The sequence below is a fragment of the Thunnus albacares genome, chromosome 2 (assembly GCF_914725855.1).
Source record: "Thunnus albacares chromosome 2, fThuAlb1.1, whole genome shotgun sequence".
NCBI lineage: Eukaryota > Metazoa > Chordata > Actinopteri > Scombriformes > Scombridae > Thunnus > Thunnus albacares.
In genome coordinates this window covers 588,202-615,592 of record NC_058107.1, presented here as the reverse complement: position 1 = coordinate 615,592, position 27,391 = coordinate 588,202, and the positions used below count along the sequence as shown (strand labels likewise).

At 40.7% G+C, this 27,391-nt stretch overlaps 1 protein-coding gene across 3 annotated transcripts in view; it reads left to right on the top strand.

The window, feature by feature from the left end:
• zmat4a (zinc finger, matrin-type 4a) overlaps positions 1–27,391 on the top strand; it is a 127,041-nt gene that overhangs the window by 13,449 nt on the left and 86,201 nt on the right. For all 3 annotated transcript variants that reach the window (XM_044361965.1, XM_044361982.1, XM_044361974.1), the window contains exon 2: positions 9,333–9,434. In XM_044361965.1, coding sequence (XP_044217900.1) covers positions 9,333–9,434 — 102 coding nt within the window. The remainder of the gene's footprint in view (positions 1–9,332; positions 9,435–27,391) is intronic.

Below are 27,391 nucleotides of genomic sequence, written 5' to 3'. Positions count from 1 at the left end.
TTGCAGTGCCCCTGTCTTAGTTCGAAACTGACTGTAGGATTTTGCTTTTCTTCTTCTTCATGTTGGTGCAATGACAGGTGTTTGGACTTGATGTAGATCTGTAGCCAATGTGTAACTTAATAAGTACTTTTACCTAATGTGCAGCTGCAGTTAGTAGCATTGCATTTTTGTAGATAATCCTGGTAACGCTGTGTTTTCTGAGGTCAGCAGATATGGCAGCCAGTGTTTGGGGACTATGTGGCCAGGTGTGCACAGAGCATCTACAGTATAGTTGGAAACAGTATTCAGGGCTGGTGTCATTTCTTTCTGTGCTCTGTGCTGCAGCTCTCCAACAGTCTAATGATGGAAAGAACAGTCTGGGGATGATCTGCCTCAACAGCTTCTCACGAGATACCTCTGAGGTGTCTGTGTGGGAGGTGGAGAATCACCTCCAGTGAATACAGTAGCGTTCTAAATTAAATGAGCTAAGGAGGAGATGGCACATTTAGTTGTTGTTGTAGCTCATATTACTCCGGTTAAATGAGATCATTGCTCAGTGTAGGAGAAGATTCAGTGGTATCAGGCAGACAGACGTAACCGCCAGGACAAGAATAATGAATTATATCATTCATTGCCATCCTTAGAGCCATGCAGTTGGCTGGTCCACCACTTTGGTCCAGACTTAAATATCTTGACAACTGTTGGATGTGCAGATATTCATGGTGCCCAGAGGATGAACCCGACTGGCTTTGGTGATTCCCTGACCGCTTTGTTGCACCATGAGCAGGTTGACATATTTGTTTTTCTGTGAATAATCTCAACAACTAGATGGAAAATGCAGACATTCATGGTCTCCAGATAATTTATCCTAATGTCATGTTCCCCTCAGGATGAACTGTAATAACTTTGCGTCCAGCGCCATCATCAGGTCAAAAATTCTAATTTGTTGAATACTTTCATTCTAAAACTACTGACATTCACATCTGCCTCATTTGTAGCTTGTGTTTAGTGATAATTTTAGAAAATGTCAAGATGGTAAACGTTACCAGCGTAAAGTGTTTTACTTTGTTCTCAGGGACCCTTGTGACATCACTGTTGGATGTGATTACAGGTGCAGCAAAGCACACTTTTAACCACACCTTATCAAGGTTCAAGGTTTTTATTGTCATATACACAGAATAATAACAGTCATGAGACGACACACCTTCTACAGTCATACCATAGTAAACATAAAGTAGAAAGGAAAGAGCAGTAGGTTAAGGAAAAGTGCAGAGGTAGAAGAAAAGAAAAGAGAATAGAGAAGAATTATAGATAAAATATAAATGGCAATAAAAACAGACTATAATCCTGGGTATGCACAGTACCCTGCAGGTTGTATTACACTTGATATATTATGGTATTGCACTTGATGTGATTGCACATTGATGCAAAAACAGCAGCTTAAAGGCGATCGAGATGGAATAAAACATTTTTAGTTTGTGCCCTTTATTTTCCAAGGACTGAAAGTTAACAAGCAGAATGATTGGTAGTCAGAGGTGAGGTGAAACTTCCAACCAGAGAGGGAAATGAAACACTTTTCAGCCTGATGTTGAGATGCTCTTTAACATGTCAGCACGCTAACATAAATATAGAGCACAAAGCACTGCGGAGCCCAACTAACACAGCTACTAGTAGGTCCATTTGTTCATCCACACACTGTCTGGCAAAAGCAAACAACATGACTGTGCTTTTGGTTTTGGACCTGATCTGGGCTTGTGCAGAATCTAGTTATCGTTGAACTTTGTTAGTTGGTGTTGAAAGACACCTGGCCTTTCATTCAGACACAGTCAAGATGAAGGAGAGTCTCCCAAAGACACACGTTCTGGCACAAAGGCTCACCATGCAACACGGGCCATTACAAGAGTGTCCGTTGGAGTTTATTACAAGAGGTTTTAGTCAGAATCTGTTGGTGTAATGGACAATGAAGGGTCATGACAGCAGCCGTGGAGGTCAGAATCCAGAATCAGAGCCAGTATGAGTCCAGCTCATCTATGCAGGCATTTGTCCAGCATCCCAGCTTAACACCCTCCCTAACGAATTACAACCGACCTTTTATAGCTGCAACATCTGCTGGGCACTCGCTGCTGTGACCTCCCTTTCATCTCTGCACTCCAACCTCTCCCTACAGCCCTGGGCTTCCAGCTCGGCGCAGCTTGCCTGGGTTGATTTGCCGCCGGCTCGTCATAGTCAAAGGCAGACAGTAAACAGGGTTGACTTGGTGTGAGAGACAAGCTGGCTTCCTGCTAATTTGATCATCAACTTGAGGAGGGCTGCATTGTTCCCTCTATGACTCTTCTGTGCCGTGTTTCTCCTTGAGCTGACGGTGTTAGGCTGAGAGAGACCGGCTGTAACGATGTCGACAACAGCTGCTCTGATCAGATATTGATGATTGAATTGTGTAGAGAACCCCCTGTTGGGTTTACGATCGTGATGCATCCCCTTATCCAATTACACCGGGTGTAAATGAATATTTTTCTCAGCATCTCATTTAGAGGAGAGTCAACCTCTTGCAATCATAGCGGTGTATCTGACAGTAAAATCCATTAGCTTAATGAATTGATGGCCAAGGAGAGGGACATGTTAATTTGGTTGCTCTTTAGAGAGCTGAACTTCACACACAGCAGGACCTCGCTTCCCTTCCTCTGCCGCTGACTGATGGACACACGCAGGGACGAGGAAAGGGTTAAAAGTATCAATTTGGTTTATTATTATTCAGTTTTTAGCTGTCATTTCAATCTGTAATAACAATATTGCTTACAATTGCTTACTTATTTGAAAGAGAAATTAAGGTGGACTTGAAATTATTACTCAACCTTTTTTTTTTATAAACATCTGTCACAGATTACAGACCAGCGTCCTGGTTCACCTTTGACCTTCTCTACCTGTATGAGTCAGTAATCACCTCCTGCATGGTTACCAACTCCCAGGCTGAAAATTGGCACCAAGCTTTGAAATATGTTTGCCAGGAAACAATATCATTCTTCATAGAAAAAAAGAAAAAAAATCAGGATAATGATGTAATTTTATTGTCCAGTCCAAACATTTTCCAACCTTAAGCTTTTTTTCCAACTTCTCTGCTCGTTTGCTAACTAGCTTTCACATCCTCTCAGTCCAGTGATGGAAGATGTATTAAGATTTTTTACTTACGTAAAAGTAGCAATACTGCAGTATAAAAATACTCCTTTACAAGTAGGGCTGTGATGGTATGGACTTTTTCTTACCGTGGTGAAAAAGCAAAGTATCCCTGCGGTTTTGGTGGTTTATCAAGTAGAAGTACCTCAAAACTGTACTTAAGTACTTGAGTAAATGTACTTATACATACCACTACTGTCTCAATCACAGCATGTGGTGTTAAGATGTTGTTGAAGGTACGTCCTGTTCAGTCGGCACATAGCTGCTAGCTTACCTCCAAGTACCATCTGGACTAGAAGTACCTCTGTCACTCTGGGAATCGCTGTTATCGGCTTTTTGTTCGGTCCTTGAACTGAGCGAAGTCTGTTTCCTCGTCAGGTCCTGTAGATGCAGAGTGAGGCTCTCTGGCACAACTTCACCTACTTCCAAGGTGCACAGAGAAGGGAAATAAGTCTAGAAAGATGAGAACTCCAGCAACACTTGTAGTATGAGGAACAACTTTATTAGTTAACCGACGCGTTTCAGCTTGTGGCCTTCATCAGAGTCATCATAAAACACATTACAAACACCATTGAAATAAAGTAAGTTGGGTATGAAAAAAGGTAAAAAAAGTAAAAAAATATATATATAAAAGACAACCAATCATATACAAGTAGACACATATCAGCCAATGGGACATCTACAAAGATGTGTTGGATATATGGTCATGTGGTTTCAGGCCAATCATTGTCCAAGATTAACAGAGGCAAGTGGAGGGTGACGCCATATTTGGTCCCTTAACTATGATATAATTTTTTATGATATAATTTTTATGATGGAATTTTTTAATGATGTATTATGATTTTTTATTTTTTATCACTTTTTAATTTTTACTTTTTTAAAATTTTTTTATCAATGTATATTGTTGTACTCTGCATCTTTCTGCTCCCTCTATACACAGCACTTTATAAAGCCTGTATGTCATATCTAATAGGCACATTTTTGGATGAACCCAAGTACCTAGTTGCACCTTTCTAGTTAAGGGACCAGATATGGTGTCACCCATGTCCCTCATCAGGTCCTGTCAGACCCACAACAGAGAGAGAGGGGTGCGACATGCAACACAGGCCCCCCGGCCAAGAGTCGGACCACGGACACTGCGGTTATGTGGTGTGTGCCTGAACCATGAGGCCACCAGGGTGACCCCAACTGTATACTGATGAGGAACAACCTCCAGTCGCTGCAGTGATGTACAGTATATGAGTGTACTACTGTTGGCTGTGGTTAATGGTACAGCAGAGTACATTTGACCTCATTCATCAGTGATGGAGTAGAGACAGACATGAAGCTTTCAAACAGAGAGAGCAGTGAAACTCAGCTTTCAGTCTGTCGATCAAAAGAAAAGAAAATTAATCACCAACTATTTGGAAAATTGATTAATAGTAAAAGTTATTTTTCAAACAAAAAGGCCAAACGTTCTCCTGATTCAGATTCTCAAATGTGAGAATTTGCTGTTTTTCTTTGTCTTACATTATAGTGAATGTAATATTTTTGAGCAGGATGTTTGATGATGTCACTATGTGCTGTAGGATAACGTGATGGGCATTTCCTTCTGTTTTCTGATGTTTTAATCACCAAAAGATTAATTGAGAAAATAATCAGAAGATCAATCAGTAATGAAAAGTTGCAGCCCTGGTGTGGTGTGTAACTTCTTAAAGTAGGTCATCAGTCAGTCAGATTGAGTACCCGACTCAGGGACTGGATCTGCATGTGCAGTGTAGCTATTACTGTTGCGACAAGCTAACATGAGTGAAAAAACAAAACTAATTGAGTTTTATAGAGGAGGGAAGATAAAAGACATAAAGTATGTGTTATCCAAATGTTTGCCCCGACCCCCCCCCATCCCCATCCCCAGCCCAAACACCCCCACACACGACTGTCCACAGGAACTCAATATAAAAAGGTCGGGGACCTTCAGATAACCTGGCTGGCTGCTGTTGTTAGGATGTCACCTTGTTCCCACATTCACAGATAATACAGGAACATCAGAACATGTAGAAATGATTGTTTCTCTTCTAGTAACAGTAACATAAACTCCCATCTGGCTTTACAAGCAGACAAAAGTTTGGGTCAGAGGTCACATTTTGACAATGGATGCAGCTAAATGCTTCTTGCTCTGCGGCGTGATGATGCATTATTGAGACATGCAAGGGAAACAGAAAAACTGTTAATTGTCTTTATGTGTTTGTTCCACATTGCAAGGTCATGACAATTCAGTCTCCAGCCGAGCAGAAAATACAAACTGCACGATGACAGAACTATGAATAAACCCTTCCTCCATCTGTGGAAAATAACATCTGAGATAAGAGTGGTTTTATTTTTCTAGGCCGCTGCTGCTGCATCTCCTCGTCCTGCTGCTGCTGCTGATGTTGCCTCTGATGCTTCTTAATAGAATTTAGGGTGATTAATCATTCATTTCCAGCATCTGTGCACCCCCTGCTAAAACAGGCAGTGAGCCCAACTCTGGTGCAAGGTGATAGAGCTCTCAGAACTGCTCATTTATGTCATTTGTCCTGTAGAATCTGAATAGGAGACAGTGCTGTTTTCACTGATTACAAGACTGAGGAGGAGAGAGATTTATTTATATTTCTTTTCTTGCGTAGCCTTTTGTCTGCACACGCCTCGGCCCCTGACGTGTTTTATCCTTGTCCCGTCAGTTCGGCCGCGGCCTCTGGGCTGCTGGATACCAGAGAGCAGCAGGGCAGCAGCTTAGAGGCGTCCTGCTGTAACTCAAGGTCCTGGAAAGGTGACGCTGAATGCTAAAAGTGTGAAAGAAAGTCTGCAACTTGAAGATTATCCTGATGTAATGAAGACTATACATTGATCAATGAAGAGCCTGAGCTTTATGTAAAGGCCAATTTTAGCTCATCACAATCAGCATATATGTTGCTACATGACAAGACATTAGAGTACAGAAATGCCAAAGATATGTTTTTCCAGAGAAAAAATGTGCATAATATGGGCTTGTCCTCACCAAACAGGAGCTAATTTCAAGGGCCAAACCAGTGATTTAGTGCTGCACTTAAATATAAGTAGAGAGACAGATTTTAAAAACGAATAGTCAAAATCTGTACCGCAGAGTCTGACGCATCCTGAATTTTAGTCCCTAGTGTGAGTCAGGCTCTAGAAAGGCTGCATCCCGTTTCCCATAGTGCATCTATAACCAGTTAAATGAGATCCTCCCCTCCTGGTCCAGTCAGGTTCTGTGTCAGGTTGTTTATTTGTATATATAGCTTCCTCTCTCTGACTGTGTCTCAGTCAGTGTGCGCGTGTTGTAATCGGGTTCACGATGACCAGTGAGAAAAGTAGAGATGCAGCGATACTGATATGGGATATCAATCTGATACTGACTCACACAGCTGGATCGGGTAGCCGTGACAACGGGCCTATCTGGTATCGGATACCGTTATTTTAATAAATAACAATTCAGTAAATTTACATCTTTTATTTGTTACATTTTGTTTGACAAAGTTGGGAAAGCAAAGTTTAAGTCCCAGTCTCTTCCAGACAGTCTCTTCCAGACAGTGAGGCATACAGCTTATTATTAATTTCTCCGTTTTCTATTTATCTGTTTAGCGTCGCTAGGCTAGGCTAACCCATTGTTGCTAACTCTGGAGCTAACCCCTTCGCTTTTCCAGCAGTTGTGGAAACAACAGACGTGACTTTTCATGGTTTTACAAGCTGCAGCATTTATTAACTGACACACTGTCGTCTGAACTGCACATTTACCACCAGACTGACAACTTCCTGTTAACCTTTTCCTCTGCTCTGCTCGCTCTCTCGCTTAACCACTCACTCGCTTACGCTCTGCCCTGTTCCTTAAAAGGAGTTACGCTACCTGCAGTTTCCCCGGCAACAACACAAACCTTAACTCTTTAAATAATTATTTTTTGGCCTGGGGGGGGTTCTCGTTGTATTATTACAGGGGAAACACTGCAGATGTCGGTATGGGGACTTGCTAGTTTGCTTCATTAATCTGGTGAAAACATATATATACATATAGCCTCGGGTCAGGGGTCGCGTTTGGGTCTGAGAACCTGGCGTTGGGTCTGGGAGTAGTCGGGTTATTTGTGTTGGGCAGTCATTGAATGCAACAAAGTACAATTCCTCAAGACTTAAAGACACAGCTACTGGACAGTACAGGTCTCAGTTTTAGGCCCATCTGGTTCCCAATAAATGATCATGTCTTTCAAACTCTGAGCCTCCAGCTTGTACCTCAGGCTTTCAGTTAAAACTCTGTAGTCTCCAAGCCTAAGCTGAGATAACCCTAATGACATCACAGACACAGGCTGATGTACTACCCATGATGGGTTTACTGTAAAATGGGGAAATTCCTCTTTAATGTTGGTTGTAGTTCAGATTTTGATGGCATTTTGCCTCACTCAGCAGATGAGTGAGGAGCTCTGGGTGCAGGCAACATGTAGGGAAGTCAAACATTGTTCATTTGCATAAACTAACCACGTTGTAATGATACACTGCTGGTTGAAAATCGGCAAAGTTTCCTTAAGTATCAATATCTGCATCTGTTGCAAGAAAACAAAATAAAAGTCAGTCTAGCTGTAATTTATAGTACATATGTCACAACACTGACAGCTGCGCTATGGTCTCAAAAGTTAAACATTAACTCCTTTTGCACTTATTTTCCATTTTCTTGAAGACTATGCTATAATGTTTCTATTTATTATTTACCATATCTGTAACTACAGGCTAATAGCAACATGTTGGAAGAGAACTCATCTTTTATTTACACATTACCAGGAAATGACGTCGGGGAAACACATCGTGCACCTCACAGCTTATAACATCCAATATGCTGAACTGTATTAAATAATAACAGAGGCTCTTATTTATGTAGTTAATGTCAAAAATATGCAGGTGTATCCACAAACAGGAGTCCAGTCAGCTGAAGAAATGAATCCTGCCCTCCGTTTGTGCCGTGGCTCAGCTTCCAGCTCTGTGCATGTGAAGAACTGATGATTGCTGGAAAACATTGGAAAGCATTGTTTGTATGTGAATCTGAACAAACTACAATAACATTTAGCATGAGCTTCAAAGGTTCTGTTTTTGTCTTCTTTTTCAGTGAAGTAAAATTCCAGCAAGTGGGAGAAAGTCTGCTTTTATGCTTTTGTCCCGCTGCTCCTAATGAAGACCTGCATGAGTAAATGAGGATGAGTTGAGCCTGACTGCTTCCAAATATGAAATGTGAGCCCCTAATGGAAGCTGGGCTGAATTACGGTAGTAATAGAAAGCAGAAATGTCTGAGCTGTGTCCATGGAAAAGGAAACAAAAGCTTTCTGCAGCAGTCTGTCTCTGAATCACTTTTTCAGTTTTACATTTTAATGAATTTCCAGGAAAATCTCAGCGTCATTGTGATCTGTTGTTGTTGTTATTTATTGATCATTGTCAAATATAATTTTGGTTACACGGCTGAAGTTGTAGTGGGATGTTTGTCCTCGGCGGATGATGCTCGGTATTAATGTTCTGAGTCATTGCTTGTGAGAGCTGCTCAGTGTCGGTCACTAACTCAGATACTTGTGGTGATGAAATATTAACAGCGACCAGCGTATGAAATGAGATGATTGTTTACTTGCTCTATTACATCTTGCTTGGTTTGTGTGAGCTCCTCCTGCAGACCTGCACAACACAAGTCAGATGGCTTTTTTGTGTAAATAGTTAATTCTATGGACGTAACTTTAATACTGATGTATTTTTCAGTAATTGCTTTGGTGAGCGAACAAGCTCCAAATCTGGATGAACTTCCTGTTGGGACCTGTGCCAACGTTTGTTGTTGAACCCACAATACATAGTAGCACTCTGAAGCCAGTTTTCCCAGTTTTCCATGAAAGTAAACTCAACACTTGGGCTTCAGGGAATAGTGATTAGGATTTTTCACCATTTTCTGACATTTTATACACTGAACAATCAATAGAATATAACTGTTAGAGCTATTAATAATGACAATAACCATTTATTTGCAGCCTCACAGTATTCCTCTGGTTGAATAATAGTACTCCAGGTTCCCAGTATATGTGTCAGGCTGAAACATCGTTTTCATGGAGGCTTTTTTCCATTTCGAACTCTTCTTGAACTCCAGTAAGTGCGTCCATGTCAGTGATCACGTCTGTGTTTGTTTCTTCCTCCAGATGAAGTCAACAGAAGTGGACCAAGGGCTTTTCACAGACAGCTACTGCAAAGTGTGCAGCGCTCAGCTCATCTCCGAGTCCCAGAGGGTCGCTCATTATGAGGTGAAGACGCCCCCTCACATTACCTCACACGGCTGTGATACACTAATGAAAGGCTCAGGGTCACGCTGTTTTGGCTCTACCTCCAGAGACAATCAGCTGATCTATACACCTGAGCCCTGCAGCTTATGTGCTGTCAATAAACACACAACACACCTGAGTTTACCCGCTTATTTTCTAATTTAACTTTAGCGGAGAGCAACACTGGAAATACAGTAATGACAGCGATGGAATTTTAATTTGCGTTGTAATTACCTCTTTGCTCCTGCTTGGAGTGGTGTACATGCATCATTTCCAAAAAAACACTTATTAAAGGTGCTTTGAGGTGCTTTGTAACCCCAAAAGATCATTGCCATATTCATTATGACACATTAGTATAATTACAGTAAACAACCGTCACTGAGAAGCTGCACTGTGTTTTGCATTGTGTGGCAACCTGCTCCCACATGATGTGATTGGGTTTAAACTCTTATACAAATGTGTCTCACTTTGTTTTGCAAACTGAGGAAGTGTGTGAATACAGGTGAAGGTAAAAGAAACTTCCTGATCAGTTGTTTTTACACCAGAATAATAATCAACTCCACATATTGAAGCCATTTCTGTCACGTGTGTGTTTTGTGGCCGTGTTTCATGATAATTGGATATTCCTGGTGAAGCTTTTGGCTCTTGAGACACCATGAACTGGTGAAAGCTTTGCAGTTGTAGCAGCTGGATGTGTGGCCACCAGTGTGTAAGGCTGTCATGTAGCGTTACGTTTGTTTCATCGTCTCCTTCTCTAGCTGTCGACTGTCATGTGTCATTAAGTGTATTTCCTTCCACCTTTTGTATTTAAAAACCTGAGTGGAAATGCAGAAAATTCAAAAAAATCTTGGAAATGCTGCAAAAACATTTTTTATGCTTGGCTGAGGTGGTAAAAGTTAGTTTATGATTAAAAGCAAAATGTGACAAAATGGAACAGAAACATATTACATCATAACATCCGAAGCCTCCGCTTCACTGAAGAGATGAAAACATTAGATCTGTGTGGAGATTCATTCATGTGGATATGAAATGGACATAAACTTTTTCACGTTGTGTTTTCTTCCTTGTTTTTCACCATTTAAGGTTCGATTGGCGCTCTGTTATTTACATCATCTTGTTAAAGCTCCTTCTGCGTCGGTTTAATGGCCCCAACTGGACAATTAGCAGCGCTGGCTGTTTATCTCAATGCTCCAACTCCAATAATCTCACAACAACAGTGGATGAAAACTCACATTAAGTCAAATTTCCTTCTGCTGATTTTCTGAAAATACAGTTATGTGCTTTGTTCACTGTATACCTGCGTATACACACACATTAATAAACCTTTATTTATTAGCATGATGCAGAGTGAGTAAAGCAGCTGCTTGGTTTCCTTCCTCCTGCCTGAGCCTTGTCAGGTTGTGGACCTTCCTTTCTCTGCAGATGCTGCCTCTCACTCGCTGTCACTGTGACTAACAGGACCAGTGAGTCTGACTGCAGGCCCGCTGCTGTCGGACATTTGCAGTAACAGGAGTTGAAAGGACTCATATGAGACACTGTGGTCCACTCTTAAACCCCCAAACCAGCGGCTGTTGTTCCCTCGGAGACGAGCTTGAGATGTTTTAGCATTTTTATTGATTTTCTGTAGTCGTTCCTAACAGAGAGCAGGTTGCAACTGAGGTGAAATCTCATCAAAGGTTTATTAATGTTATTCCACAGTGTCACGTTGTCCTCAGTTTGCTTTACTTTGTTTTTGAGTCAACTTTTCCTCTGCAGCTCTTAATAAGTCAAACTCAGGGCGATGTGCTCACTGTGCAGCTGTACTGTGCTATTTAAAGTAGTCTTAACTGTCCGTGGGTAACAGGAGAACTGCTTTGTTCTCCGGGGCGTTGTGGGAGACAGGAAGTGGCTGTACCAATCCAAATCAAATATTCATTTTGTTATTGTGTGGTGAATGCTGAATACAGCACTTGGCCTGTTGCCTCCTGGAGATGGGGCGTTTTTTGGATTCTCTTTCAGCACAGTTAGGGTCTAATGCATCGTGACAAGTTTGGGTCATGGTGATGAGAGCAAGAACAAAAAAAAAAAACAGATGGGAGGAAAGGATGTGCAAACTCAACTTTCATGCAGCTATAGATAGTTGTTTTGCACTTAAGAAGAGGAGTCATTTCAGTTTTTTTGCATAGCTTTATCTATAATTATTCCTTCTGTACTGTGTTTAATGATTCACTCTATAAAACACTGACAACAATAAAATCAAATCCACTTTGTTGAATATTGAGACTGTGATGTAAATAATGTCTTTTTCTAAACAGATTGTCCCTGACACGCATCTCAACATGTAGCACAGCCAGTTTCTAAGTGGGAGAAGCCTTTTTGTTCTGTAAGTAAGGAGCTCATTCATTTTCTCTACAGACAATGTGACAGTTAAAGCACCTCTGAATGGTTAAATCATCAGTGCGCGAGATGAACAACAGCATTAGGAAATATCTAGAGTCCAAAAGGTACAAGACTGTGTACATAAAAATGCAAAGTGAGAACTGAACTATGAAGAACCGTCTAATTACTGAGCTTAAAACTCTCTTCCATGTGTGGAAGCTAAAGATTACGCTGTTGAGAAAGGAGATAATCCACGCTGCCGCTTTCATCAATTCACTTCTGAATTTTGGGTCAATTTTGGATGAATTTGGCATTTATAAAACTGTGTTTTGTTCAAAGCTGCTACATCAAAGAGCTTTTCATTTGCAACAGCGCTAAATACTATAGCAACAGTAGCTGAGGCTCATGGGTATTATAGTGTTTAGAGCCGTCCACCGGGCTGAACTGAAGGAAAAAGCAAGATTTCTCTTCAATAACATGATTTTGACATGATGACAAGCTTCAGAAGTCCACTACAGAAAATGTCACATGTCAAATGTTTAAATCATATTCTATACATCTGTGATTGGTGTTGGCAGCACTTTTTATAGTTACGAGTTTAATAAGTCTGTTCATCGTCAGTAAACATCAACTTCCTTTATCTGTGAATGACTTTTTATTGTTAGATTTTCCAATTATTACTGTTTTTTTTGTGTGACCTCAGAAGAACAGAAATCTCAACATAACACAAGGGTTAAAATAAAGATTTGAAATGGGAGAACAGAAAGTAGTAACTCTATGACGTGGATGCTGGGGTGGAGGTGGGCTTTTTGCAGCAGCAGCAAGTGTTAGCGGAGGGTGAAAAAGGTGCGTTAGATATATGTTGCAGTGAGAACAGCTTGCCATATGAGTGCAGTGGGTGACTCAAGTTGAGGCTTCGCTTCTTTTCCATAATTTGTCGTGTGAAGACTACAAAAGCCGTAGAATTCTTGGAGAGATGTCGGGAAGGGAGTGGGATGCAGGAAGCAGGAGGCAACGACGGCTGGTTTCTCTTCCTGCCTTCCAGTGTGCACATTTAGAAACTAGGTCATACAGTGTGTTTGTTTGTTTGAAGCATAGTGAGACTAAAGCCAGGTGTGATCAGAAACATCTCACAGGACATCACTTAGTATCCCCATGTTAATAGATGCACAGCTGCTTTACTGGCAGTTATCTTGTGTGTTTTAAAGAAGGAAATACTTTATCTGAGCTTCCTCCGTGTATGAATCTCTATAGTTTATCTGGATGAGTTTAAAAATGGCAAAAACACTGATAGAGAAATCTTCAGTCTTTCAGTTTTTAAAGCCTTCAGATTTAGTCCATATCCCTCGTTTAGCTGAAACGTTTTTGACAGACAGGTTGTCTAACTTGCACTAATACGGTGATCTCTGATCAAGTCAGTGTCCTTTTGAATATTTGTACATTGCTGTTAATTGAATTTTTAAACTCCAGAGTTCAAGCAGTCCTTGGGTGACAGAAGAGACTGAAGATGTAATTGATCTTTAAACCTCCTTTTCAAACACATCAAAGCCGGAGCTCTTCTGCCGAGTGGATCAGAGCGGTCTCTGGTTCACAGTTCAAAGACTCATGTGGCTCATGTTAATTTATGCATCCGTCTCTTTGCATGTGTACTAGATTTGGTGTGCTGAAGCCTCTCTTGACAGGCTGCCCTGCCCTGCTGAAGGCGCCTCAGGAGAGCTTCTTTTAAACTACTGCCTGAGACTTCACAGGGAAAATAGAACGGGGGAGTGACCGGGAATAGTCATTAAGCGAGGTGTGGGAGTAGTAACGTATGTGCGCTGCTAGAATACTAAATATCGAGGGACGATCAGACAAATCTATTGCAGTTCTTTACAGCAAATGACAATGCTGCATATTTCAAAAGTGAATACATGATAATGTTTTATATGGATGTAACGTTTCAAAGGTTTTCTCAAAGAGGTCAAGAAATACAGCCTTTATAAAATAATACAGCCTTTATTCAATTCTCCTCCTCTCCAGAAAGCCTTCAACAATAAAAGAACGAGCGTGTATGTAACCGCAGCATCCCCAGTTTGATTAACTGGTTGCATGTCACGTTTATTTTACTGAAATTTAAAAAAGCAAGAATATATTCATGTAATGTAGTTGATGCAAAAATACACTGATTCACATTTATTTTCTTAAGATTAGAGTGCAACATCTTAATGCTAGCATAATTGTTCACTCATAAATACATCGCATGCAGGGCTATCTCTGGCTAATATAGTCACAGTGTTTTATTTAAAGCTGCATTCATATATTTTTGGCCAAAAAACTGTGACATATATTATCATTATATAAAGTTACACATTCAGCAGACTAGGAGAAACATTTATATTCATTTGGAGTCGTGTTTCTGGCCACCAGAGAACACTAAGTCCAACATTCACTCTCCTTTTAGCTCTGTTTTTGGTCTCCACCACCTGGTCAGGGAAATACGTGGCTCTATAGCTGCTAAAGGCTCCACTATGCTAACCAGCTAGTCGCTAAGTTGATAGTCGCTTAGTGCTGGGGCAGATAGTGGATTCTTAACTGAAAACAGCTGCTTGATGCAGCTGGAAACAAGGTCGATGAAAGCTGAGAGAGTGAAACAAAACAAAACAATGAGATGAAAGACGCTAAAATGCTCTGTACAGCTGAGAGGCACTGCAGAGTCTGTCTCTATGATCAAACCTCTCACACCACAGTCATCGGATCCATTGGTAATATAGAAATATTGATTAGTGCAGCTTTAAAGGGCATCTGAAACCTGGGATAAAGTAGTGCAGCTTTCCAGTTATAGAAACTGAAAATCTTGAATCCTGAAAATGTCAAAATTTTAATTGAGGGATTTCTAATGTACCACAAATTCTGATCATTTTATTTATATATATACACATAAGGATCACAATCCTGTGTTTAGCTGAGTAAAATTCATTTTTAAACAGTAATAGGATTTGTTGAGTGCAGTAGTTTGGTGTAAATGTGCACAATCCAGACACAAGCTAGAGACCGAGTGCAACTGAAATCTGTTTCCAGCGATGAGACATCTACGATAGGAAATATATCAGTGTTCAGGTCTTTGAGGATGATTTATTTAAAAGAGAGACCAGAAGTAGTGTATTTTAGCAGCATGCACTATACATGCCACAGCAGACTACCTTTAGCACCGTGTCATCCACCTCCTGTGTATTTCATCCGCTTCAGCCCGAATAATCTCATCTCCCACATTCAGGCACGATGCCTGTCAGCTGCTATTTTTCATCACTTCAGAGCCTTTTTGCAAAATTCCACCACACTAATACAAAAGCTGTTGTGTGTTTGGTTTTTTTTCTGTGCAAGTTGTGCTTGTACCACATTCACATTTTGTATTCTCAGTGCATTCAATCATGATTCTCCTCGCAGTATGGAGAGGCAGCAGCCAGCCACAGTGACAATACCAGCAGTGTTCAGCTGCATGTTCTACTGTAGTTTGGCTGACTTCTGCTGCTCTGACTCCTGTGCTCTTTGTCTACTTCATGTCTTCACTAATTGGTTTCCATTATCTTGGATGCATTGCAAAATGAGTTCGCCTATCAATGTTTTATGTGGTGTTTTGTTAGTGCTGCTGACCGTAGAGCAGTTGTCTCGGCTGGTGTGCAAGAGGAGGAGAGGAGTTCAACAGATATACAGTGTAACCTTACAGTACATCATCAAATATAATGACGCTCAGTCCATTTTTTCCACTAATTACCCTGCTGTGGTTTGTAGGTTTAATGGCATGTTCACTTGGGATTACAATTAGATTATAGTACTTGTTAATAGGTAGGTAATAGAAAAGAAGTTTACGCTAAGCTTTTAGATTTTGACTCGCTCCAGTGAGTATGGTACCAATATATAAGTTAAAGTTGTGTGATCAGGATGTAAATATTTAGCAGTTCAAAAGGTGTTTTAATAGAGCTGTGCAATAATTTGAATTTTTTAAATTAATGACATTTTAACACCTTGCATTAACAAGCAACCTGCATCTGGTTATCCTGCCGTGATAAAGAAAAACACGTTAATATGCGACTGGATCAGATCTCAGCCGGGTGTAAACGCAATCTGTACATCGTGACCACATTCTTAAGAAGAAATCCACCTAAATCTGCCTCTTCATGCCGGCGTAAGTAGTCGCAGTAGCTGTAAGTCTTTTGTTGACGAGTCCACCACTCCTGCTGAGCTAATTGCATATTGAGATCCAATCACAGTGGCTAGAATCAAGATAAGGAGAGCACTTATCAGGCGATGGATTGGATGTCATTATCCAGTTAATATTCAGATCACATGTTGCAGTTGAGGCCTAAAAGCCCAGAAAACATATTTTCACAGTCAGCTTCTTACTACGTGATCACACAGTTGTCCACCAAAGTTTCAACAACTTATTTCACTTGAGAGATCACTGTATTAGTGTTCATGCTCTTTTCACTAGTGTGAAGTGAGGAAAGAGGATATTGCATACGCTGATGCACCAATCAGGACAGGCCACTGTCAATCAAATGTGATTAAACCACACCCACGCAGTCCTGTGACCTGTTATGTGCATTTTGAAGTATCACATTAGAAAAGCTTAATGGAAAAATTTTGCAAAAAAGTTTTTATGCTCACTTGAGGTGAATTTTGGAAATTTCGAAAAAGAGTTGAATAAATAATGAGGTAAAGAGCATTTAACTCACATGACTGATCAGCTGTTTGGCGTCTCCAGATAGCATGAAGCTAATATTAGCTGACAACTGAAGACCTCTCTCCATTTTTCTCTCGTCAAGGAAATATAACTATTTGTTTTGTTTATTGGCGGATGATTTAAGCCAATAGCGCCATCTTCTGACAGAACTACGTGTTGCATAACCGAGTTTATCCGCTTCAAACCATCTGATGGAAACGCACCTAATTCATATTTTCCTTTTTGTGGCGATTCAAATGTTCGCTTAAAATTCTCCTGGCTAGTCAACTTTTAGAAAAGATTATTCAATGTTATAGAAAAATAGTTAAAGTCAAGTTTTACTCAAATTGCATTTTCAATAAATTGAATTAATCTCATATAAATTCAAAATATATAAAAAAATCTAAGTCTTTGCTTAATTGAAATAAACAGATTAAAAATGAGCCGACACGGGTAGGAAACATGATCTTTGTTACATGTATAGTTGTTTTTTTTTGCTATTTTAGGTCTAAAGTCTCAGTAACACACTTCCTTTATAAATAGAGGCTGTTGTTGAATTCAGCAGTCGTCCAGAAAGTATTTAAAGGAACAGTTTGACATTTGGAGAAATACACTTAGTTGCTCTCTGGTTGAGAGTTAGATGAGAAGATTGATACCAAATATGTCGATCTGTTCCTTTAAATGGTGCGATTGGTTACATAACAGTCACATGTTGCTGTTTCTTTATGTGAAAAACAAAACAACAAACTGATGAAATGGTCCTGAGACTTGTTGGCCTTTATTCTTACTTTTTACTGTCCTGTAAATATGATACTGGTCCTCTTTTCTCTCCCCCTGGATGTGAAACACTTTCTCATCATTGTCCTGGATGCTCTGTTTGCAGTATCTCCACATTCAGCAGTCCAATCAGGCTGTTGAATATGTATGAGGCGTTAGATGTGTTTCTGCACTTTCGTCTGGCGATATCATCTGCCCTCGAGGAAGCCTGGATAACTGTCTCATCTCCAGTTTTCCCCAGTTTCCAGCACTTGCGTGTTGTTTGTGTCATCCTGTCAGGCGTGCGTGTCATTCAGGGTGAATGTGCACTAAGACGTGTGCCTTCTGCATATCGAGTGGCTAGTTTAGGAATGATGTTGTTGCTGTCAGACAATGCTGGCCACGTTTCATCATCTCATTCTAAGAGAAAAACTAAGGCTCATAAACCAACGCTAGAGGCTTGCAGACATGCAGATTGACACTGAAGTTATATGAACAGTGAAGTCTGGTGGTGGCTGCAGCTGAGAGCTGAGAGCTGAGTTTTAAAGGGCAGAAACCAGGAGCTGTGGTTAAAGTGACTTTTTGATTATATTCATTTGTGACATTTGTGATGTTAGAAAGTCAGCAGGCTGTCTAACTAGTACAGGACACCTCAGTAGTGCCTACAGGTGTTGACAGCTGACATTTTAATGCTACTCTCATTACTACTGATAGCATGAAAGTGACACATCACAATTATTTTCATTATCTGATTAATCTATCGATTATTTTCACGAGTCATCAATTAGTTGTATGGTCTATAATATGTTGACCACTGTTTCCCACATCTGAACGTGTCGTCTGCAAATATCTGTCCAGTCCACGACCCAAAGATGTTTACTTTACTGTCATAGAGGAGTAAAGAGACCTCGGAGGAATTTTTCTTCTTGAAATTACTCAAAATGATGAATTGATTATCAAAATAGTTGGCAATCAATCGATTAATCGACTAATCGTTGCAGCTCTACACATCACATATAAAACCTTTGATGTTATTTTAACTTTTCAAAATGTCCCTGTGATGGCCAGCCTGTTTCTCTGGTTTGTCCCGACTGATAAATGTTGTCCAGGAATCTGTTACTCATTGATTGTTATCTTATACAGACTACGTAACGTTAGCTAACATCACTGGCGGAGACACAATGCTACTGAATGCAGGTCGAGGTGAACAGCTTCTGAAGAAGAGGAGATGGTTTTAGGAGGCCGAGGATTCAACGTGTGATGCAATAGAAGCATTCAGGTCATTGACAAAGACTTTTTACTTCTTTATCTGTCTTTATCATTTAACATAGCGAAATATCACGGGAATTACTGCAGGAGCACTTGCAGTAGTGCTTGTACCACAGAACTTGAATGTCAGGGATGTATTACATAGTTTTTGGTAGGTTACTTTGTTTTTTAGTTTTGTCATAGAACAGGGTTGTCAACATCTTTTTATTTGTCGTACGTTTTGTTGATGAAATGTACACAGCTGGAAGGAGGAGCAGACCTGAGTCTAATGTTGCTAAGCTACCACTGAGCAGACTGTTTGTTGTCTCTCTGACTCACATACATTCACTTTCCTCGTTCATGATGGCTACTGCTGTTCAATTTCCACACAGTCACTTCGTTTCTGCTGCCTGAAACATACAACACACTTTTCTAGAATGATGCACAAAACCTGGTGTAGATTCAAGCCTAAAAACACAGATATGCATACACAGCCTTTGGACAGATATATAAAAGCCTGTGTTGGCATAGTTTTGTGTTACATCTCAGTCATCATGAAATTGTGCTCATGTGCGTGTTGATTGATGACACATAGCTCAAAACTACTATTCACAGTGCTGAAAATATGAAATGTGTCCCAGTGTACAGTATATCAAAGCTAAGTTTAGCCCATAAAAGGCTGTTTCAGTTAACAAAAGAGATTATTTCTACTTCCACAGAAGATCTGCCTCTAAGAACTGATTCATGTGATTAAAACATTTAACCACTTTTACGCTTTTTCATCCATTGAAGGTGTTATTCATTCTGCATATTATTACCTTTCTGTTGCTATTCATCACATAATTGCCTCCCATAAAGAGAATGAAAACAGGTTTTAACAATAATAATCAGACAGTGTAATGTCTGCTTGATACTGAACAAGAGTACTGGCAGCTGGAAAACACCTAGACAGTCACTGACAGACAGTCACTGACAGACAGTCACTGACAGACAGTCATTGACAGACAGTCACTGACAGACAATCATTGACAGACAGTCATTGACAGACAATCATTGACAGACAGTCACTGACAGACAGTCATTGACAGACAATCATTGACAGACAATCATTGACAGTCATTGACAGACAGTCATTGACAGACAGTCATTGACAGACAATCATTGACAGACAGTCATTGACAGACAATCATTGACAGACAGTCATTGACAGACAGTCATTGACAGACAATCATTGGCAGACAGTCATTGACAGACAGTCATTGACAGACAGTCATTGACAGACAATCATTGACAGACAGTCACTGACAGACAGTCACTGACAGACAATCATTGACAGACAGTCATTGACAGACAATCACTGACAGACAGTCACTGACAGACAATCATTGACAGACAGTCATTGACAGACAATCATTGACAGACAGTCATTGACAGACAATCATTGACAGACAGTCATTGACAGACAGTCATTGACAGACAATCATTGACAGACAGTCACTGACAGACAGTCATTGACAGACAATCATTGACAGACAATCATTGACAGTCATTGACAGACAGTCATTGACAGACAGTCATTGACAGACAATCATTGACAGACAGTCATTGACAGACAATCATTGACAGACAGTCATTGACAGACAGTCATTGACAGACAGTCATTGACAGACAATCATTGACAGACAGTCATTGACAGACAGTCATTGACAGACAGTCATTGACAGACAATCATTGACAGACAGTCACTGACAGACAGTCATTGACAGACAATCATTGACAGACAATCATTGACAGTCATTGACAGACAGTCATTGACAGACAGTCATTGACAGACAATCATTGACAGACAGTCATTGACAGACAATCACTGACAGACAGTCACTGACAGTCACTGACAGACAGTCACTGACAGACAGTCACTGACAGACAGTCATTGACAGACAATCATTGACAGACAGTCATTGACAGACAGTCATTGACAGACAATCATTGACAGACAGTCATTGACAGTCACTGACAGACAGTCACTGACAGACAGTCATTGACAGACAGTCACTGACAGACAATCACTGACAGTCATTGACAGACAATCACTGACAGACAGTCACTGACAGTCACTGACAGACAGTCACTGACAGACAGTCACTGACAGACAGTTGTTCTCTCCTGTGGTATTTCTGGTTCTATCAGTTATGATAACATTCTACTAACCATGTTAAATATTGGGATCTTGGGACGTGACGACACTGAAGAAAAGACAAGATGGGGCAAGAAATATGAACATTCAGAGAGGTTGTAAACAAACTCCCGGGTTAAACAGACTAATTTAGAAGAGAACGTGAGGATGACTGGTAAAAGTATTACCCAAACTGGATTATTAGTCTGGATTATTACTGATATTTTAGGGCATTTTTGTCCACATGTACCTTTGACTTCTGACTGGACGTTTGTGTTGTTCATATCCTGTTTCACTGTCTGACCAATCCTTGATTCACACCTAAAAACTAATCACTTATTCCTTGATTCCCCATTGCCCAATTTAACTCCAAACTGCACTGAGATTTGTGAACAAATTGAAATATTCTGCATGTAAACAGACAAACCATATCCAGAATGGACATGCACATACAGTAGGTAGGTATCTGCCAACATTTCTCAGCTTTCTATTTTTTTACAGCATGACCTCAGAAGGCCTGTGAGTTAACATTTTATAAACCCTGAGCTTCTACACCCCCTCCACTCACATGGTTCCAGCATGTGGGCGTAGGAGAGTGTGTCAGCTATCGACGAGCTAATCTGCATTTTCCATGCCCGCTCTGTTTGACCTTTACAAATATTGATTTGTGAAGGAGAGGATTAGTGAAGCACAGTAGCTCAGTCAGTACTAGTGGTCGGCCTCTGATTCAGATTACATCTCTGGACCCGACACACACACAGGATGAGGAGAGGAGAGCTCATTTTAAATTTAGAGATGAACCCTTTAAACTTACATTTCCCCAGTGTATCACTTTCACTAGCACTCGGCAAACATGTGACAGCTCATTTGTAAACACACCAACTGATCTGATTAAAGGAGAGCACATGTACTAATATATATATATATATATATAATTCAGTGAATGTATACTGACGCAGGTGTTTGATATTTCCTGAAGGGCAAAGTTGCACTGCTGGCGGTTTCTGTGCAGCCCTGCTTGGTCCCGGCTGAACTGTGTCACAAGCTGAACGTGTTTGCCAGATAAAGAAAGAAACTAATTTCCATGATCCCTTCTTAATTACTTGTCATGCATCATTAGCCCATTGAGGTTTCGTAATAGTTGCGGCAGGTTAGAGTTTATAGATGCTGCTGTCTGCGTCTGCATGAGTGATGTCACACGCTGTCGCCATCCATCATCTGCTGTCATCTTCATAGGCTTTGTAGTTAATGGGATGGAAATATTAACCATTTGCTGCTGACAAAAAATAATCTACAGTCCTGAAATGAGACTGAATCATCACAGCGGCTGCTGATAATTGGAGAGGCTGAAAAGTGCAGTTCCAATGAGCCTTTGGTGTGATCAGTGAGGAACGGAGAACATAATCAAGAGTAAAGCTACTTATGAAGGTCCTTCTCATTAAATTAAAATGGAAAAAGACAAACGTGACCTCTTCAGGAGTCTGTCTCCATGCCATGTACTAATAACACACACACAAAAGGAAGGTAATTAAAATGCTTCCAAACGTGTTGGCACAAGGAGAAGTGGCCCAAAGCTTCTTGTGCAAGCAAAAACTGAACCGCTGAGATGCTTAGCCCTTTTTATTTAGTTCACTCTAATGCATCGGCATTTACACAGTTTAATTATGAGCCTGTCTCACTGGGAAACAGTGGAGCGAAGGAGGGGTTATTAATAGAAATAGTCCTGAGAGATCAGTTGTTAGTCCACCCTTTAAAAAACGGCGCTGGTGAGTGGAGAAAGAGAGAGATAGGTGAAACGGCCCTTTTGGCTCTCAAAAGATGATTAAACAAGTTGGAAACAGCCTGGAATCTTTCTGACAGGAAGGCGATTAGCCGATGGGGCATGTCAAATTAAAAGAGCGTGAGATGCAGATTCCACTCGCACTTAGATTGAATTCTTTCACAGTTTCGGCATGACTCAGCTCATAATCCCAGGCAGGATTTTAATTTCAATATAACACCCCCCTCTTCTTCCCCACATGTGCCTCCAGCCCTACGAGGCACACATTCAAAACAACAAGCTGCGTTTTCAACATTGTGACTCTTGCCGTCGGTGGTGTGTTCAACTTGTTTTGTTGCATGCTATAATAATTTTGTGCTTTATGGTTGCTGTGACATTAGTGCAGTGCATGGATACAGAGGATGTGCAGTTTCCTTACTAAAAGCATTTAGTAAGGAAACTGCAGTCATTAACATTAGAGATGGAGGTTTGACTCTTATTCTGACTTGTGCTTTTATGAGTCAGTTTTCAAGTCTCCAAGTCAGTCACCAGAGCCCAGAGAATCCCCCAGCAGTGAACCAACACTCATCTACTGATTACAGTCTGCAAACAAATAATTAAATCTCATGAAATATTTCTCTTGAATAATGTTGGTGATTTGATGTTTCAGTGCTTGAATTAATAGGCTGATTTTACAGACTCAATCAGAAGTGAGTTGCAGTAGTAAACTACTAAAAAACGACAATTTAAAACGGTTATTGACTGCGGCGTGGAACTTGTAGGTTAGTGAGTGATTTGTGCAGCCGAGTTAAACCTTCAGCTCCAGGCTGGGAGAGGTCTAGGTTAATACAGTAATATGCTTGATACATCTCCACAAACACAGTTAATATAAGAGTTGCAGGATAGTGAGACGTTGTCTCGTCTCGTCTTTGCAGTTTGCGCTAGCTAGCTAGCAAGTCGGACGGGTGAGTTGGTGAACGAGTTAGTGGAGATGAGGACCTGTCACTCCTGAGTCAGTAAAAAGAGTTGCACATTTCAAACGTTTTGTTCATGACTTGCACATCACTAATTAACATATCTTACAGGATCTTACGGATTTAATAGATAAGATATAACATGTTAATTAGTCAGCTTTACAGCTAAGCTAACTGGCTGTAGCTTCATATTTAGCATACTGTAAAGACATGACAGTGGTATCAATCCTTTCATCCAACTCTTGGCAACAGAGTGAATTGTGTAGTGTATTTGTAGTAGATGTTTAACTCCTGGCCAGATGTAAGGCCACATCCAGCTCTCCAGTCAAATAAAGACAAAAGCACAATACTCAGACCAGCCGTGTAAAATATAAAGTTCCAATGTAAAAACAGGCAAAAGTCTGGCAGGGAATGAATGTAAATGGTTATATATGAAGTATGAACAGATGTGCAGGTGGGTGCGGCGGACAGGTGATGGGGAATGGCGGGAGCACAGGGGTTACTGCAGGGCAGGTGGTGGCAGGATCTGAAATGACAGGAAAGTTAGTATACAGAACAACCTGGAGTAAAACATGAGTAAGGAAAATCATGTAATCATTAACGTATTTTATGGGCTTTGATGGAGTTATTTTGGAGGTTTTGCGAGGGATGTATTTTGTTCCATAGTGCATAAGAGGGAAACTGTCCACACTTTATATTGCAGTGCTCACACTCTGTTTTCATCAGTCCAACATTCATGAGAAATCATCATGAAATCCACTGATGGAAAGAACAAAAGCTTTTTAAGCTCTGGGGAATAGGAATGAGATATAATATTAGGAGCTGTCAGAAGGAAAATCAGTGGAGTGAAAAGTCCTCAGGCATGGCGGGGAGACATTGTGCCGAATCACCCACAGAATCATAATATATTTACTCTTTACATGTGTGTCTGCTAGTGCTCCATTTCCCTTCAAATATCCGAAACCTTTTTCTGGAATGTAACTCTGGCTTTTATGGTATGGTCATGGATAGACAGATATACGCAGACCTGTAAGAGAGTATCGTCCGTACATTGACATGATCGCTCTGCAGGTGACATTTTCAGTGATGTAAAACTACAAGTGAGGCAGCCTGAACATCCGTATGATGCCACTTCTTTGGAAGCCAGTGAAATAGCCACATTTGTGCTTTCTAATATGGGATGTTGCATAAGGCCGACGGGCCTGTTCTCTTTGATCTCAGAGGGTTTTGTTCAAGGTACTGTGTTTTTAGTGGGAGTTTGAGAATTGACTGCATGGCCTACTTTCGTGACAGCGCTCTGTCAAGCATCTCGGGGTTTGCTCCTTACATTGTCTACTGATCTCTGCCCAACACTCCTCCGCCTACTGCCAGGAGGTTTTGTCTCATGTGAGAAAAGCCCTATCAGCTTCCAGCGTGCTGTCTTAGTGTGGAGAGGGTTGAACTTCACAAAAAGGCCCCAAAAAAGATCATGAATCCATCTAGTAGTCATATGAGGTTTCAGATTTGTTGTAAAAGCAATGAGGTTGTGAGGTTGCTGTTTATTCATATCAGACTGTCAGCAGTGATGAATGAAGTCGGTTCCTGTCCTGAGAACAAACTGAACTCCTGCTGTGATTTATACTCTGGTTGCAGTTGCTTGTGTTGGTTCTGTATGAGCCAGCAGAAGTAAGGACTGGTTGGCAGGTATTAACGTGACAAATGCAAGACAACAGTGGAAATTATTTGAAATGAGAGGTGTTGGGCTAATATATACGGCTTCTCTCAATGCTACTGATGGGACAAATGCAGGTTTTGGTGATGTATGGGTCTATTCCAAGCTCAGCTCAGCAGGAGCATGGATGCTCCTTTCCCCCGCCACTTCTATTAGTCCTCCACCGTTTCTCATTCTATGTATACAGACATCCTATGAATTCATGATTCAGTGTGAAAAGTGTTTTGCAGAACAAGTAATTTAGTCTTGTGTTCTTTCTGCAAGTCCTATGTTTTTTAAAGCTTACTGTGAAACCCGTTTTAAACTGTAATACAGCAGGAAATCCAGTCCAGTGTTTCCTGGAGATGCTGCACCTCTTCACACGTTCACAACTCCTGACTTTTGAAAATAAGTCCTATGAATATGCAGAAGTATTTCTCTTAAAGTAGACAGACTTCGGTGTGCAAAATGGAAAAACAATGAAAAGAAAATATACCCACATCACCAGATTGTGCTGCGTGAGAGTTAACCTGCTGACTCATGGTTAAGATAACATTCTCTCGTGCAGTATTTAAAACAGACCTCTTAACAAAAACATGCTGAAAAATGTCTGAACCAACAGTAGATGTGGATCAATATTTTATTGAACAATGAGTTAGCATGTGGTTGCTAACCTCAGTGACGATGTCAGCACTCTGTGTAAGTGCTTCAAAAAGTGGTTTGATTGTATAAAGCTTTTTAATGAAAATCAGCAATACTGTAGAAAGTTTTCACTTCTGGTTTGCTGTAACAGTAGCTGACCACAGTTACATGAAAAATGTAATTAATTCATCAGTGTCATCTCATTTGGAGACTTCACCTAGTTCAAAATAAGGCCGCCTGATTAGTTCTAAGATTTCCATACAAACTGTCCTGGTCCCCAGTAGAAGTTAGACTTCATTGTGGCATACTCATGTTTAATTAATTTATAAAGAAAGTCATATTATCAGTAGGCATGCCACGGTGGTCGATGTTACTGGTGTTACACGGTGTTGGGACATACACCAAGTACATTAGTTGCCCACCACCCATACCGCTTTTTTCTGTAGAAACAAACCCATTTATTTAATTTTCGTAAAACTCCAATTTGTAAAGTATCAAGTGTGTTATCAATACTTAGTTAGACAACGGACGCTACAATGATAAAGTGACTGTCTGCTCTGAGTGACACGTCTGTTGCTGCTGTAAACAAATGTTACGCTAGCTGTTAGCATGCAGCTGCCTCGGTCATGTCTCGGGGTCTCGGTGCTTGTTTTCGGCAGCAACTCTCCCGCTCTCTGCCTGCTCAGCCTGCTCTTGGTGTGTCTCTCTCCGGATGCCAGGCGACTCGCTCCGGTTCTGGTTCTAAGCAGCTGTGTCAGTGGTTTTGCACTAGAAGCCGGCTGGAGGAGCTGCTAACCAGCCTGAGGAAACTACAACTGTGGGTCCTTGTAACGCTTATCACTTCAATTTTTCATATAAAAAATGATGTTCAAGCGACCATCTCGCCTTCTCGTGCGGGCATAACCATAGAAACGTTTATGATGAAGGTGACATCGTTTTCTCCTCCAGCACACCAACAGGCGGGCGCTGTGCCATGTGGGTACTATAATACTGAATGCAGCGACTATAGTAAAAATCACAGGTGCTGGTGTATAAATGAACCATCTTTTTATTCCAAAAGTCATAAATAAAGCAAGGGAAGTACATTTAATAAAGCCCTGGAGGCGGAGTGGATGAACCTGGTACCCGCCCGTACGGGATGCTCTAAGAAGTAAAGCAAACAAGCTCGCAAGGAGGCAGGGATCATTTCATTGGTCAACACTAAACCTGGCCTTCTATTGGTTGGGGGATTTTGACAGCGTTGTTGCACAAAAAATCCAAGAGCGGAGGAGAAATCCGAGAGCAGAAGTTTCACGAGCGCGCAGAAGAAGAGCTGAAGCTGGAGCAGCAAATCTGTGCAAACAACATTATATTAGAGTGCAAGCACACAGTTTGAGCAGAAACACAGCAAATCTGAGCGCAAGCAGAGGCTATTTGAGTGCGAGGGCAGGGTTTTGAGGAACAAATTACAAAATTTGAACGTGAAATCAATAAATTATGCTCTCAAATTGATATACCACGCTCTTGAATAAAGATAGAGAAATAGCTCCATAACGCTGTGACATAAGCTAATAGTGATCCAAATAAATAAATATATAAACAGTTTTAATAGCCCAGCAAAGGAGAACGCATCAGGAAACAGCGACGCTACTGTCTAA